General features: G+C 46.3%; 1 protein-coding gene across 1 annotated transcript; it reads right to left on the bottom strand.

The window, feature by feature from the left end:
• Positions 1–16,352: 16,352 nt before the first annotated feature.
• LOC142793474 (ATP-dependent DNA helicase PIF1-like) lies at positions 16,353–17,201 on the bottom strand. The gene has a single exon (XM_075885778.1). The coding sequence runs from the start codon at positions 17,199–17,201 to the stop codon at positions 16,353–16,355; it is 849 nt and encodes a 282-aa protein (XP_075741893.1).
• Between the last annotated feature and the right edge of the window lie 643 nt (positions 17,202–17,844).

Raw genomic sequence — 17,844 nt, 5'->3', positions numbered from 1 at the left:
AAAGTGGAAGTTGTGAAACATAAAAGGCGTGTCGGTGTGTCCGGAAAAGTCATACACGAGACACCTACAGCAATATTAACACTCTGCGTATTCTTCTCTGCGCATGTACTCTGCCCTCGAAACTTGAGGACCGCCGGGCGCACGCAAAGCCTATATGCTGAAGAATGAGTACAGCCTGCGTAATTTCAGCAAAAGTACACTTTCTTTTAAGACATTCGCAAGACTTAACAACAAATGCGCCACTGCGGTGTGTATTGCAGACAAATCGTAATGAAGAAGCACAAGGTAACCGTTGTAGTCATTGCGAATGCAGCGAGCCTACAGCGTCCCTTGCCTGGCTGATTCGCACGTATGATGCTAGCTGCTGCTAATTATTAGGGTGCACAACATTGGGGGACATGAACAGAAGTTATGAGCATTGCCTCTCAAGTGATCGACACAGATTATTGCTATATTTAACCAAAATCTATACGGGATATCACGTTGTTGCACGAGGAGTTTGTTGATATATATCACATATAATGCAATGAAATATCGCGTCTGTTGCAGAAGAATACATGCTGCGTCAGCTGCTGATTGATTTTCGTTCATTTAGAAACGCTGTCTTTGCGCGAGTTATTTCCTTACAAAAATACACGAGAACCATCGACCATCGTTGAGCCTATGAATTATTTGGCTCTGTTTGATTATCAATCAATCAATGAATGAATCAATCAATCAATCAAAGAACATTATTTTTACCGAAAACAAAAACATTTTACGGTGAAAAAAGGTGGCCGGGAAAAAAGCTGTCCAATGACAGCTTGACAAAGCCCCAGCCACCCATCGGCGGCGAAACGACAGGGTACAGCACCTGATAAAAGTGGGGAAAAATGCATATTAATAGTCGCTAAACAGTTACAAATTGATATCATAGTGTATTCACTACGGGCGCATGTGCACTACAAGGTCAAATATACCTAATTATACACTTGCTAAAGATAAATAACGAGGAAAAAGAATTAAAAACAAAAAGAAAAACACGAACAAAAACAAAATAAAAGTAAAACAAATCCAGAGAAGAAAAAAAATATTGAAAGAAATATATTAGGCACTTCAAGTACATTAATACGTACAATGCGCAGTTATGTACTTATATGCATGCGCATATGATTCACATAGATGTATATATGTATTCATACATCATATGAATAATGAAGGAAAAAGAAAAATACAAATAACTTGCGAAAAACGTGTGTACTCCAATATTGGAAAAGGCAAGTTTGTTATGTGAACATACTTCTAATTTCTTTTTTTGTGTGGAGTAAAACATCTGTTCCTTGCGTTTCGAAATAGTTTAATGTTGTTGGGACGATGTGTCCGGTGCGTTGTGTTCCATATTGTGTGCGTGAGCATGGAACGTGCCAAGGCGGTTGATATCGGACATAAGAAATCGCGTTTTGTGTAAGGTTCACGAGTTTAAGAAGTGTGTCCGCTTTCCCGAGCGCTGCCTCTTTGTAGCAGCACAGCAATTTGTAAGTATATAGATCTGATATTTTCACAATTTGATGCTGTTTGAAAAGAGGGGTGGTGTGTTCTAGAAAGGAAGCATTTGAAATAAGTCGAACCATTATCTTTTGTAACTCGCTCAGTTTTGACATATTAAGGGCTGTAGTTTTACCCCATACCAGGAAGCAGTAACATAGGTGGGAATGAAAAAGCGCATCGTAAAGTAATCTCTTTATTTTAGCTGGTAGTATGTGTCGATGACGGCTAATTAGTCCTACAGACTTGGCGAATTTCAGCGTAACCGCGTTTACCTGGTCATTCCATGACATGTGTTCGTTGAAGATGTAGCCAAGCATTTTAACGCATTTTTCAACGTGAACAGTGAACGAACCTAGGACAAGCTCCTCAGGTACTACAGCTAGCGTGCCGCGAGCACGATATATAACACACTTAGCTTTGGCTTCATTCAATACAAGGCTGTTCGCCTTGCACCAGTCAATCAGCTTCGAACAGAACGTACTTGCTTCAGCTTGAATGCTACATAATTCCTGGCCTTTAAAAAAGACAGTGCAATCATCGGCATAAATGACGAACTGCCAAGTGGTGTTTAATTGTACTACAAAGTTAATGTAAAACAGGAAAAGCATTGGCCCTAAAATAGTGCCGTGTGGTACTCCACAAGAGATACGCCTGAGGCGTGATCTGTGAGTGCCTATTTCGGTAAATCGAAGTCTTTCGTCTAGGAAGGAGTGAAGAAGTTGTGATGCAACTCCCCGAAATCCATGGCATTCCATTTTCTGTAAAAGAATATCATGATTGGCACGATCGAAGGCTTTGCTAAAATCGAGGTATAGTCCTACTGTGAATGTTTTGTTTTCTATGTTTTCTAATATGAGCTCTTTTTGAAGCAAGAATGCGTCCTCTGACGAACTATTTTTTCTAAATCCTAATTGATAGGTAGTTAAGAGATTAAATCTTCTACTAAAGCTCTCGATGCGGGTATTAATAACTTTTCAAGGCCTTTCGAAAAACTGGCAATATCGAGACTGGACGGTAGTTGGAGAAGCTATTTTTGTCGTCTCCTTTATGAATTACTGTCACTCTAGCAACTCGCATGCTACTTGGAAAAACGCCACATGAGATAGCTTTGTTAAATATGTGTGCGATGACAGGAGCAACCAAATCTAGTGCGTACTTAACGGGTTTAATTACTAATCCGTCTGCATCGGGGCTACGACTGTTCCGAAGGCCGGAAAAAAGAGTATTCACCTCAGAAACAGAAGTAAGCTGAAAAAAGAAAGACCGTGATAACCGTGGAACATCTACAGAAGTAACCGGGGAAGTATCCGTGTTTCCTATCAGGACAAAAAAGTCATTGAAACTGTTCGCGAGTGTTTCCCCGCTTAGTAACACATTTTATACCACTATACAGTGAACGGCGTCTGATACTGGCTTCCTATTCAAGAGATTATTTATTTTTTTCCAGACTACGTCACTCTTTCGTAAACAGTCATTGTCGAAAATTGTTCTAAAATATTCTTCCTTTGCTTTCGAAATGGCTTTGTTCAATTTGTTTCGAAACATTTAAATTCCTGGAGCGTTTCGCTCTTGCGTTTCTTAAGGAAAGCCTCAAACATCCTGTTTTTCACGTTGATTAATTTTAGCAAGTCTCGAGTGACCCACGGTTTGCGAGCCCTCTTGCACCCGTGGTATGCTTTAACTGGGAAAGAAGCGTAATAACACTGTTTAAATATGTGTAGAAGCTTATCGTACGCATTATTCACTTCTGTAAGGGCCGTTATGTCACTCCAATTAATGAGCAAAAGTCTTTCCCTAAAATCCTCAAGTGTACGTGTTGATAAGTCTCGGTATGTTTTCATTTCATTTCATTTTTCAGGCGTGGATTGCTGTTCAAGTATTAGCGTGATAGGCAGATGATTGCTGAAATCGGAGATTATGACGCGGGAAATTACGTTTTCAGCAACTGTGTTTGTGATGAACAGGTCAAGCAAAGATGTGGATGTAGTGGTAAAAGGGGTTGGCGTAGTGATTTCATTGCGAAACCCATTACATTGCAGTGTGACAAACAAGTTAACAGCAGGCGCTGAATCTTTCAATACATCAATATTCAAATCACCACCTATAGTTAGGCTATATGCATTGTTGCTCGCAAACGAGAGCAGTTTGTCGAAAAAACGAAGAAACCCGCGTATGCTACCATGTGGTGGTCGATAAATAACCCCAAACATTTGGAAGCCTTTCCTAACGCACAAAATCTCGTATAGTCTTCCATGCCAACAGTGAAATCCAGAAAAATTAGTTTGCAACGCCACACCACCTCCTCCACTTTCTTTACGATTTAGGAAGAAGTGGTTGTACCCGGGCATCACAGGATGCTCAGTGTCATCTTCGTACCATGTTTCGGTAAACATAAGTACATTGAACGCCGTATTACAAGAATAGATAAATGTAATTATCTCATCACTTTTTGATCTGATTGATCTAGCGTTTATATGCAGAAGTTCAACCGATTTACTTGTTTTTATCTCTGCTGTATGCTGTAATTTGCGCAACGCGCGCTGGGAGAATTGCACCGTTCGCCATTGTTCTGACGCAGCAGTGATGGCTAGAACGTCACGGGATTTTACGCGGTGATCTTGTCAAGATGGCTTTCGCGCTGAACTAGCAGGACAGGTGATGCATCAGTAGAGAGTTTTAGTACTGTGGAATGGTGCTACGTACGCATCACGCAAGCGCCTTGCGTTACGTGGCGTCGTTTGCCACTAATCGGCTTTTAGTACGCCGTAGTACCCGCGTAAGTAACGAGCGTGAAGCGTGTTGCGCCATCTGGTAGATCAAAATAAAAGCACGTGTTGTTGACAGCCAATGTGAGCCAATCCAAGTGTTATAGCCAGATTATGGCCATATTTTAAGCCACAGAGCCAGTCGGTGCTTGCCTTTGATGCCGCCATTTTGCAAAACGAAGTCTCGCGCTTTCGCGAACTTGTTCGAGAGCGGCGCGATCACATCATACGTACGCACGCACGCATCTCATGCGTGCGTACGTAGTGGCTGCGTACGTAACGCGATACGTGCGCGCTGCGGTCTGCGCATGCGCACTACGCGGAACGTGGCGTCCTTACGTACGCAACGCCGCCACGTACGCAGCGTACGCAGTACTAAAACTCTCTAGTTCGACGAGCGTAAATTACTTGCTATTATCTCTTTTTGAGAAGCCGAAAGCGCACAAATCGAAGTCAAATCAGCAGAACGCACATGACTGTTAACAACGCACTTAAAACATGGCGTCCGAGATTGCACGCTGGCGCACCAACTCGGAGGCCATGGTTAAAGCGTCTCGATAGCAGCAAAAAACTCTCTTCGCGCTTGCACCAGGAGTAGTCCAGGACGTGGTCATGTTCTTTGCCTTTTGCTTCGCTTTAGCTTTTGACGGGTCGTTCTCGCAGTAGTCTAGTTTACACGTACAACCAACGGTATTTCGCCGCCGACTACTTCGAGTGCGGTAGCACCTACTCATAAAACTGCTGAACGGTGCAGAAAGGCAACGATGTCGACGGGCGCATGTCGTGCCTTGGCGGAGCGAGCTAGAAGCCAGCTGGACATAAACGCGTGCGCGTTCGCGGCTCAAGCAGCAAGCCTCTACTGTGTGTGTTGCCGACGCGCAGTGCGGTAGAATATGCGTGTGCACAGGCTTATTGGTTACCCTATTATTCGGAATTAACCGACCACGCTGAATCAGTGCATATCTGCCGGTGTTTAATGTCTGCTTTTTGATACCAAGTTTGCGCATTCTTCGTGTTACGATGTGTTCAATTATACGCTAAAAACTTCAGCTATCCCAATGGTTAAATCATACTCATGTGCGTTAGTCGTCGCGATGAACATGTACCAGTGAGCGCCAACGTAATTGCATCCCCGTCCAAAAAATGGCAGCATATCCACGAAATGAAAGATGGAGAGTGGGGCGAAGCATTCATCCGTTTATTCGTTCTTGCTTCCGTCTGGCCATGCGTCCGTCTGTGTGACCATCCGTGCGTCTAGCCACCCGTCCGTGCGTGCGTCTGTTAGTGCGTCCGCACGTCCATCTGTGCATCCATCCCTGCGTTCGTCCATGCATCCGCCCCTGCGTCCATCCATGCGTCCATCCGTCCGTGCAACCATACGTTCGTCCGTCCATGCATGTGTCTGTGTGTCCGTTCGTCCGTCTATTCAACACTACAAGTACCACCATCTCGCATCTTTTCATTATACATTCCTCATATAGAAGCACCGCTATCATGCATCATTCCAAGGACTAAATGAGAAGTGGCACACGCACACTTTCTTACAGCTTGCGCTTCGGGTCTACTTCCCACACTTAACCACGTCGAGTTTATGGTATATACTAGTTCATTGTATTCACGGCACTGCGGCTCAACCCTCCCTAAACCCTTCTGAACTCAAGGAGGCTACGCCCAGCGAGTATAACGTAGCAACCTTTTCCTGTCAGATAGTGGTCAATGTACATACCAATGGCTGCTAATGGGGAATGAGAGACATTAGATTCGGCTTTTAGTTAACGCGCACGCTACGAATTTTTTTATTGTTCAACAACGCACAGTGTAAATGTCCCACCGGCAACAATTTGCAGGTCAAAACGTAAGACTGGTTACAGACTACGACTACGACTACTACGGGGGACGAACAGATGCCGCTTTAAGGAGCTTCACCCCTAAATGTGCCATAGATGCCTCAAATCAATAGACGTCGTACAAAGCCTCATAATCACTACTCAGTAAACACTAGTTCTATGAACACTGTTTTCACTTTCGTCTTCTCTACCGATTCCTGTGACGGAAAGATCAGCCCTGTTTTATTCAGTCACGAAGTTCTTTATGGTCCTAGATGTGTCCGGCATCGCCCCTCAATGACTATGACGCTTATGAACAACAAGCGCGTTCCAGACCACACAATAGTTTTCTGAAATCTCGGCACAGCATATGAAATGTACCAACTATACGTCATGACGATAACGCTAACGGCTATGATGATCATGAACAACGACTGGTTTGTGGAGTATATCACGTCTCGATATGCTGTACGGTGGATTTCATACTGCTGAAAAGAAGCGACAACCACCAGGGGAGCTGGTACAGAGCTCAGCTTTGCCAACTTCAGCCTAGATCCAATACCACAATGCAGTCATTATGAAGGCAAAAAGAAATTCCCAACTGAACACAACATATCGTTTATGACCAATACAATGAATATAACTCTACACGGCTTTATCACTCATTTGCATGCGTGAGCAGTCAATGTAGAGTGTGTGTGTGTGTGTGTGTGTGTGTGTGTGAGAGAGAGAGAGAGAGAGAGTTTACAAGCGCACCTGCTGCGCCCCTTCTTTGCGAAACCCTCCGGGCGCCTTGAAATTCATCAATCACCGAATGCTAGGCCGCTTATTATTAAAAACTCTCCTGACCTTCTATTACATATAAAGGGAACTGCTTTACTCATTTAGGTGAGCTCCGGCAGACGTACAGTGCGTTCCTATAAAGCGATATTCCACAAAAAAAAGTCCATTCAGTAAGGAAGCCGCAACATGACGAAGCATGTTGTGGTTAAATGAACAGATATATGCCCAGATTCGGGAACTAATAATACTCTACATTAAGACTTCTGTTTTAGGGTGCACCACCGGAAAGGTGAACACATCAACGAAGAAAAAAAATAGGAGGTGGGTAGGGAAGTCATCTACATGTTTTTATAGACATTGGCGACAAACTTTTCCAATCTGCCGCAGAGTGATCATCCTTTCAAACTAAAATGCCCTATTTGCCGAGCATAACGATACAAATAATTTCGTACCGCGCACTGCAACTAAGTGGAACAACCTGCCAGCTGAAATTGCGACATAAGTAGACTTGAATCAGTTTCAGAAACTCCCCGAGACCCATCACATATATACGCTAACAACCCGAACTCATCCCTTCGTATTGCTTTCTATTCCCTTTCTTACCATTAAAAAGAAGTTCCTTGGTGCTAAACTTAAGTGTTTTGCAATGCATAAAAATTGCCTTGTCCTGTATTCTTTGCTATACCTTGCATATTGTAACGTCGTCTTTCACAATGTTCCACTTTTTTTTTCACCAGAGAGCTTCTAGGGTATCGAAAACATAAGTATCAACATACTTGCTTGTCGCTGAAAAATAATCGTGGATGCTTGAGTGTTGAAGTGATAGACGTTACTAAATATGTAAAAGAACAGTTTTGCACCTGTGACATCTTTAATGGAGTCCGGTAGTATCCACACTTTATTTTTTGGCACTGCACAAAACACAGAATTTAAAAAACCTATAACCTAGATCACTGTACACTTTCTTGCGTACTATATACAGTCAGAGCGATCGCCCTTTAACACACAAAACAATACTGCGAGATGACAATAACATGACCTCATTAAAAATCAACGTGCCTTGTTTCAAAAGGCCGAAATCACGAATTCAGGCGAGATACAACTACACATATGTCTTTAGTACCGCCTCTCTTCCTTCTTTGTTCTCGACATCAACATCTCGACGAAGCCAGCACTCGAGTGCACCTTCTTCAAAGCAAACGGGCCCACCTTGTCACTCAGGTCACCACCGGATATTACAAAGTCCGCAGCCTTGTCGAGAATCCTCAAGTTCCTATCTCTTATTGTTTTAATGCTGCGTCTTATGTTGTTGTAATTGTACAAGGGGAAAACCATGAGTTCAGTCAGGGTGTAGTTAGCCAACAGGGCCTGCAGGATGGTTTTCTCTATTCTGGGCGAGATGTCCGATTCCTCGCGCAGGTGAATGTTTTTTAACGACTTGTTGGCGACGAGCAACTCGGAAAGAGAAGTTGCTACTTCGGGGGTCATCGTTCGGACGCACATTGTGAAGTCCGTGATGGAGGTGTTTTCTTTCAGGACATTGAGTATGGTTATCAGTCGGTGCTCATTACCCCGCTGCGAATTCTTATTGCCATATATTTCCCGAAGTAACCTGCTACGCTTCTCTACGGAAGCTATTCCGTTCGCAAGTGCATCGGATAGTTCAGATTCGATGTTTAGTTCACAAAGTGTGTTTACTACCATGGCGTCAAAACACTCCTGTAGTAGTCCTTCGTTGACCGAGGAAGTGACACCGACGGACAATGCGGGAAAGCATGCTTCTCTGCGGACGAGTACGGTGAGCACCGATAGAAGCTCGTCGGGCCACACGAACTGGAGCCTCTGGAAGACGCCTGCGCAGCGTTCCTGTGCCAACAGCGCCCAAACTTGATCCACTCTCCCGCAACGCACTTCACCCAGGTGCACCATGTCCAGGGTCGAATTGGATGCAAGCATCTTCACATAACTGATGAAGGTGTCGAAGGATGACCTTATGTCGAGTAACGCGAATGTCTTGAGGGTATCGTTGCACGCGAGAGCCTCGGTGATAACAGCGGCACCTTTATCACCGCCACAGGAGTGGCGAAGGCGTAGCGCCTTTAAAAGCTTGTTCTCTCGGATGTAGCTTGCGACCTCATCCGCGAATGCACTCCCTGGGTTTTCACAGCTGAACTCCAATGAGCTCAAGCCTCTGAATACCCCTGAAAAAATTGTGCCCAAGTTCTTGCCTCGGAAGTCGACATGGAGAAACATACTGTTCAGCGAAGGGCATTGGTCGAGGTTGGGGAAGGCAACCTTGAACGCGTCGAGACAAAGGTCATGCAAAATAAGCTCTTTCACGGGTGGGCCTGATCCCAACAATCGGCATAGTATGGCAGTTTCATTCTCTGAAATGGTTTCGTATATGAGTGAAGCGCCATCATCTGTGATCGCGCTTGTATCCTCAAAGTGACAATCTGATAACTTGTCTCGGTATATTTTGAGCCCTTTCCTATAAAGCTCTTGGGCGTCAGTATCTTGGTTGTCGACATCACCAGCGTTCGCTTCGTCCATGTTAAGATCACAGTATTTTGCTCCTTTCTTTGACATTAGCGTTTGCAATTGGGGTGTTTTTTCTGCTAATTAGGCCACGAGAAAAGCGAAGATTGTAGGACACAGAGATCGACGTACTGGGTTTGAGCTTGCCAACAGTTGTCGATTTAGTCTTCCGGAGGCGTCCGGTTTGTGAAATGCCACTTTGTGCAACTGAGGAACGTGAACGTTCGTTGTGTACTTGCGTACTTCCGGTGTTGTGAACGTTGGTTGTTCGATGACGCCTAAATGTGAAAAACAGAAATCAAGGAATACTTATCAGTAATCGCTGTTTAACTTATATAGCTCATACTATTGAACAAACTCAATTTCCGTATAAAGCGGACTATTCAAGCATGGTATCCCACTGTATTGGTTACCACGCTTTTAGGTGCGGAAATATTTCTATAGCAGCCGAACAAAAAAGTGGTCTGTTCGGTCCTCCACCCTCATCATGGTATACACGATTAGCTATAAACAAATTGTTTTGCAACATTGCGGAATTCTTTGGCGTATAGCATGTTTTGGAAGATAAGGCCCGACATTAAGAAGACAAATGGCTTGCCTTCTAGGCTGCAAAACGTTCTCTGTCGTCATATACAGTTTCTGGCATCATTTACACCAGAAAACACTGAACAGAGCGCGGAAAAGGGACTAGCACACATTGATGTTAATCATTTCTTCGCGTACTGCAAGCATTCTTGGCGTCTATCTACGTATATAGTCGTCGATGGCTGTCTATATATTGAGCCGCTTACGTACGGGTGCTCTCGTGATCAACTACTTAACTTGACATGAACCAAAATTAGCATGGCAGGGTCAGATGGCTTGGCAAACGGGAATTGCTGGTCGAGACACCAAAATGTCACAATACCATCACGCACGTCGTCAAACACTTCCCGCCAGACAGTGGCACATATGCGCGGGCGGGTGTGCGCCACTGGTATTCAGGTAATTAACACAGGTCATTGTCGTCGTCGTCGTCGTCGTCGTCACCATCATTATCATCAGCCTGACAAGCCCACTGCAGGGCAAAGGCCTCTCCCATGGTTCTCCAATCAAGCTGATCTTGTGCTTTCCGATTCCGCGTTATACCCGCAAAACTTTTCCATCTAATCGGCCCACCTAACTTTCTGTCTCTCCTTCGTGCGTTTGTTGGCTCTGGGAATCCAGTCAGTTACCATTAATGACCAGCGGTTATCCTGCCTACGTCCTACGTGTCCGGCCCATGTCTATTTCTGTTTTTTGATTTCAACTATAATATCCTTAACCCCGGTTTGTTCCCTCACCTACTCAGCTCTCTTCTTGTCTCCTAAGGTTACACCTATTATTATTTTTTCCATCGCTCGCTGCGTCGTCCTCAATTTAAACTGAACCATCTTTCTAAGCATACAGGTTTCTGCTCCATAGGTAAGCACCAGCAAGATGCAGCTGTTATATATACATTCCTCTTGAGGTTTAGTGGCAGATCGCCATTCATAATTCGAGGATGCTTGTCGAATGTGATCCACCCCTTCCTTTTTCTCCTAGTTATTTCACTCTCATGGTTCGGCTCCGCGATTACTCTCTGTCCTAAGTAAACATATTCCTTTATAACTTCCAGAGTCTCTTCACCTATCGCAAAGTGCTGTTTTCTGCCGAGACTGTTGCACATTACTTTAGTTTTGCGCATATTAGGTTCCAGACCTTTTTCTCTGCTTTACATGTCCAGTTAAGTAATCATGAGCTGTAGTTAGTCCTCCGAGTTACTCATCAAGACAATGTCATCAGCGAATCGCAGGTTATTATAAGGTACTCTCCATTAACTCTTATCCCTAACTCTTCCCAGTCTAGGGTCCTGAATACCTCTTGTAAACATGAGGTGAATAGCATTGGAGAGATCATGTCTCCCGGCCTTACACCCTTATTTATTGGGATTCTGTCGTTTTCTTTACGGAGAACTATGGTGGCTGTGGATCCTCTGTATATTTCCAGTATGCTTATGTAGGGTTCTTCGATGCCTTGGTTCCTTAGTGCCTGCATTACTGCTGTCTCGGCCGAGTCAAATGCCTTCTCGTAATCCATGAAAGCTATGTATAGGGGTTGGTTGCATTCAGCGCATTTCTTTATTACCTGATTCGTAGTATGAATATGGTATATTGTGTAGTAGGCGGCACGAAATTCTGTTTGGTCCTTCGGTTGATCGAACTCGAATATCGCCTTAATTCTATTAGCTATTATTTGTGCAAATAGTTTGTAGACAATAACGGACAGTAAGTTGATCGGCCTGTAATTTTTCAAGGCCTTGACGTCTTCTTATGGGTTAAGATGATGTTGGCGTTCTTCCAATATTCTGGCACCCTTCCCGTCAAGACACACTTTTATATAAGGTGGCTAACTTTTCTAACACAATTTCTCCGCTACTTTTCAGGAGGTTTCAGGAGGTTCGTTTTTACTTTATCTTCACCACCGGCATTCCCTCTTTGCATTTCTTCTAGGGCTTTCCTTATTTCCTCTGTCGTTACCGGTAGGATATGTCGAATTGTTCTGGTTCATTATCGTTTCTCACAATATCATCCTGGTTCTTTTCACTTCTATACAGCTCTCTGCAGAACTGCACCTCCATCTCGACTATCTTATTTATATTCGTTATGACATTTCCTTCCTTGTTCCTCAATGCATACATCCAATTTTCGCCTATGCACAAGTCTGCCTTCACTTTCAGGCTTCAGCCGCTTTTTGCAGCCTGCTCAATTCTCTCCATGTGATACCTCCAGATGTCGGCTACCTTACGCCTATTGATTATCTTCGAAAGCTCCGCTAGCTCTATTTGGAGGGCTTCATCGTTTGTCGTCTCTTAATATTTTTCGTCTCCCGTGATAGTGTGCGAGTTTGCTTTCCAGTGACTGTACCTCCCACTTCAATTGCACACTCTTTGATGATATTAGTCAGATTATCGTTCATTGTGTCAACGCTAACGTCGGTTATTTCGTTTAGTATGCCTCGAATTGATCGTGAAGCGAAACTTTGAATTCCTGTATTTTTTCTCTCCCCACCAGTTCATTGATTGGCTTCTTGCTATCAGTTTTTCTCTTTGATTTTTTTAATCTAAATGAATACGAGCTCTTACCATTCTATGGTCACTGCATCTGATCTTGCAAACTACTTCTACATCCTGTACAATGTCTGCGTGTGCACACAGAATGAAGCAAACTTAATTTTTAGTTTCGCCATTAGGACTTCGCCACGTCCATTTACGGTTAGGCCATTTTCTGAAGAAGGTATTAAAGATCCGTAAATTATTACGTTCTGTGAACTCTACTAATAACTCCCCGGAGGCATTTCTAGAGCCGATGACATATTCCCCCACTGCATGGTCTCCGGCCTGTTTCTTGCCTACTTTGGCATTAAAGTCGCCTATCAGAATATTATACTGTGTCTTTACTTTATTAATGGCTGACTCTACCTCTTCATAGAAGCGTTCAACTAAATTATCATCATGGCTCTATGTAGGCTTGTAGGCCTGTACCACCTTCATCTTGTACCTTTGTTAAACCTAATTATGATACTTGCCACTCTTTAACTGATACTGTAGCATTCCTATATGTTGCCAACGATATTCTTGGGTTTTTTCTGCAAATTAGTCTACAATAGCATAGGACGTGTGCATGGATTCTTCAGCACTGTATAAGCATTACGTGTCCTCCTTACTTCACTGAGTACATCTCATTTAACACCCTCTATTTCATCGAATAGCACAGCTAGACTAGCCGCACTAGGTAGACATATATAGTGTTGAAGGTGAAGTTCAGATTCCTATGGCAGCCTGACCGGACCCAGGGATACTTAGCACCCTCCGCTGCGTCACAGGTCTGACCACCGCCTTGTACAGTTGCTTCGCAGCTGCTGTGGACTAAGCTCCAAGCGTTATTTGCCGTGTTCATAGGATGGTGTAGCCAGGTACTGCACCGAGGTGGCCAATCTTGCTCTGGAAAGGAAGTGCATTACCGGCAGCTGGTCGCCTGTGAGGCCACACCCCAGACCTCTTCTTTTTTCTCTTCTTTTTCAATGATTCCTTCCTCACGCATTTTTAGGTAAGTATACGATTGGGAATGGTCCGACATGTCTATTCGAACCAAATTTTGTCATGGCATGCTAGGCTGCTGCGCTATCTATAAGTATATTTACACATAGCGCAGCAGCCTAGCAGGCCATGACAAAATTCGTTTCGAATAGAGATAGGATGTTCTGTTGCACTTTCTTAGCAATGTAGAATGCCACCTCACCACCTATAAACTCCCAACTTCACCTGACTCATAGCTCTCCTCAACCTCTTTTTTTAACTGCTTGAAAATCCAAGTTCCTTAAAAAAAGCACCCTGCGTGGTTTCCAACTTCTGACATTGCGAGCTTGGGCCGGATTAGTTAGTGCTTTGGATGACCCATCATTCCACGCGCTTAATCTCTACTGACTTCTTTCTGTCTCACTCCAATTTGACATGAATGGTTTAAAGTGTCCGCATGCAATGTCAGAGTTTTCCTGATTTCGAGTGGTCGCACCCCTATTTTGACGTTTCTCGCCAACTGGCGAAAGTTGCGTGCGCGCCTGTTTTGCGACTAATCGGCTACTTATATTTGATTGTTACATTGAACGTATACAACGCGGGCGGTTGGAGTGCATGCAAATAAACGTGAAAAGTTTCTAACTGATACAGAATAGACAGGTGCTGCCTTCAAGGCTGTATCCTATTATGCTGACGTTTTGTGGGAGTATTAAAAAGAATTGGCAGATCCCGCGTATAGTGACAATCGATGATATGTGAAGCACGAATAAGAAATGTTGATATGTCACTTTAAAATTAGCACAATGTTATGAGGTGGAGGTAAATTATGCCGTACACGACTTTCGTGTCATGATTATCATGTTTGGGTGTGTCGTTTACCTTTGTCATCTATTCACGTCACGTGATACAAAATTAAGTATATGTGGAGCTAGCCAAACGGCTGCGAGCACGCATGAACGTGGTTATTGTCATGTTCTTACATGACACGCGTGTCAGGATTATCATTTTTGCACCCGTCATATATTTTGTCATCATTTGACGTCACGTAACACCAAGCTTGGCATATGTGGAGCTAGCAAAACGGCCGCGAGCGCATCATGAAGGGCCCAATAAAAACTCCCAAGCATTTCCCCGAGGGTGAACATGGTTAAGTGCGAATGCACGGGGTGATGCTATGAGGGGTATTTATTAATTCGCACTATTATATTTATTAATCACACTATGGTGCCTTTATGGTGTAATGGTTCCTGGGAATCGCATTTTGATCACACGGGGGAGTTTACGTTAACTCACTGGCGAATGCCAACGGATTTTAACTTTACTCCCCCTCATAGCATCACCCCGTGCATTCGCACTTAACCATGTTCCCGCTCGGGGAAATGCTTGAAAGTTTTATTACTGATAATGATGATTAAAGTGTAGTTAATGAATTTAAGTGTTGTTTGTCATGAAGCATTTGTACACAGATACATTATATACGAAGTATTATTTATTTACACTTCACGATTTTCGTACGATGCATTAAATGCACACATCGCGAGCGCGTCACACACACACACAGACAAACTACACTACAGATTAGCACCTATTCGTGTTATCGTTGTAGCTCACGGTTAGTAACAGCGCTTTGTGATTCGAGAAATGTACGGTGAGCGGATCCGGCAAGACGGAGCGGACCGTACAGTTCCTACTGAACGCCAAGTCTATGAAGCCACCGTTGATTGTGGTCGGACACTCGAGAGACAGACACGTCATCGAGTAATTGTTCAGCATGTGGTCAACCAACCAGCTATTGTCCTTTCTAACGTCCACGTTAAAGTCACCCACCACCACAATCAGAACCGAGGGACGCGCGCGCAGAGACTCACTCTCCATCGCCGCATCCATCTGCTCCAAGACTTCATCGCTCGAGAGGTTCGGGGCCAGGTAGACGGTCACAACTAGGACGGCATCGCCGGAGTAGTCACTGGTGTACACGGAGGCGTACGGCGAGTCGTCTCTGAGCGGCGAAGTACACACGGCATGCGAGAGGACATTGGCGTAGACGTGTCCAACCAAGCACACGCCGCAGTACTCGCCCCGGCTTCCACTCCGGGCGAAGGAGCACGGGTCGTCAGTGGGACACGTTCGCGGCGATGCATCAGGAGCGAGGTCGGCACGCTGTAAGACCAGGAGTTGGGTCCGGTCCTGCTGTCGCCTGAGCTCTTCACTGAAGGGCCGGTAGCGCTTTAGGAAGACGTCCACTCCACCAGCCCTTCTCTCGGCGAGGGCCCGGGTCACGCGATCATAGCCACTCAGGGAGACATCGGCAGCGCAGTCTCCTGAGCGGCGGTTCCAGGTCTCCGTGAGGCAGAGGAGATCAACTCTGGAGAGTACGGGCTCTTTGGCAACGTCCAGTGCATGCGCCGAGAGAGAGCGGACGTTTAGAAGCGCGAGCGTGAACTCCCTACAGCCACCCTCGTACACCCTGCGGAAATGCTGGTCCCTCAGAGCAGAGAGGTAGCGCTGCGTGACGGCGACGAGACGGTGATTCTCGAGCCTCCGAAACTCATCGAGCATGGGTTTGTCGGGGTTATCTTGCTTGTGGTAGAAGGTGTGGTCTCCCTCAGCGTTGGTGAGGTATAGTCCGTTGAGGTTGGTACACCGAGAGAGCGCAACGTAGACGAGCTTCTGCGGGTGCGTCTTGGAGTAGTCGTACACGACCGAGGCGTAGGTTCCCCGCTGAGATTTGTGCACGGTGATGGCGCTGGCCTGGACAAGGGGGAACTGCGTCCGGTTACAAGCTATGCCGGCCTTTCGATCTACCGTGACGGTGGCCGACTGCATCTCGATGGGTATTCAGTTCTCGCTGGTCACGTCGTAGCCGTTGGAATGGGCCTCGTGAACGGCCCGAGCGGCGCGCGCACGCGTGAGCTTTCCGGTACCGGGCACATCGAACTCGAGCCACAGTCGCCTCACGCGCGTCTCTTCATCCTCGTCTCCTTCTCCTTCTTCATCCACTCCATCTCCATCATCGGGCAACGGGCCGGCGAGCTCACACAGGCGCAAGACTCCAACCGCACCGTTGACTAGACCATCCACGAGATCGATGTTATGAGTCATCATGTAGGGCTTGCCAACCACGGCCATGACTTCCCCGGGCAGATTTGCAAACTCGCTGGGAACCATGCGGGCAACCCTGCGCTTGGCATTCTCGAGCAGATGCGGCGTCTTGCAGCCGAGGTACCGATCACGCGCGCGAAGCACCACGAAGTCGTCCTGTGAACGGGCCATGGTCTCGTTGAAACGCGTGACATCGGCGTTCGAGTAGAAGATGCGCACGGCCGAGGGCGCGCGCTCGGCGGCTTCCTCGACCGTGACGAACCTGGATTCGAGAAGCTTTACTTCTTCGGGCTCGAGCGCGCGGCTGTCCCCGATCTTGGTGAGGACCGCGCAGAAGGTGACGTTGGACTGGCGCACGACTCTCACGAGCGGGAAGTATTCGAGATGATGCCAGGTGACAGTGCTGAATCCGAGGAGACCATCAGCACTGCGGGGCCGCTTGAAGATCTCGCTGGCACGCACGGGCGGCAACTGCCGCAGGTCCCCGCAGAGGATGACGTCCAGTCTACCGAAGGGTTCGGTGAGTCGCTGCGTGATCTGGCGCAGACGGCGATCAACCAGTTTGAGTTGGTCGGCGGACATCATACTGACTTCGTCTATGATGACGCACTTGACTCAGTGGAAGGCACCCCGGAAGGTGTTCAGGTCACTAGGTCGGAGTCCACCGTCCCCCATGACTCCGAGGCGGCCGTCCTGTCGGTTTCCACGGGCAGCCCGCACGAGCTTGAAGGCACTGTGGACGGTGGTTCCACCCACAGCAACGGCGGCCTTTCCCGTACTGGCGCAGATCACGTACGCGTTGTAGACGGAAGGGACGGATGAGGAGGAGCCATCTTCCCAGCCAACGGCACCGCAGCAGTCCGCACAGCGGTTATACACGTCCATGGCGAGCTTGAGCACGAAGGTCTTGCCACAACCCGCGGGTCCCGTGAAGAAGACCCGCAGCGGAGGCTGCCCCGGCGTGGTCTGACGGTGCAGAAACTCGCGCAGCAACTCGTACTGCTCGGCGTTGGTGCTGCGCAACATCGAGACGTACTCTTCTCGTTCCATGATTCCGCGCCGTTTGCGTACCGCAGCACACGGCGTACTGACCTCCTTCAGCAGTCGGAGCAGGCGCTCGTTAGGCAGCACGTCCGCGTACAGACTAGCATCCGCATCTCGTCATTCAGGGATTTGTACCCGCGCGCAACCGTCATCTTCATTACATTCTTCTTCTTCTTGCATTGCT

This window comes from Rhipicephalus microplus, unplaced genomic scaffold (genome assembly GCF_043290135.1).
Source record: "Rhipicephalus microplus isolate Deutch F79 unplaced genomic scaffold, USDA_Rmic scaffold_301, whole genome shotgun sequence".
Classification (NCBI taxonomy): Eukaryota; Metazoa; Arthropoda; class Arachnida; order Ixodida; family Ixodidae; genus Rhipicephalus; species Rhipicephalus microplus.
The sequence above is the reverse complement of the archived record's forward strand: the minus strand, read 5'-3'. Positions and strand labels throughout refer to the sequence as shown.

Excerpts from the sequence above, each read along its gene's own strand:
- LOC142793474 (XM_075885778.1), bottom strand. The coding sequence starts at position 17,201 with ATGATGTCCGCCGACCAACTCAAACTGGTTGATCGCCGTCTGCGCCAG.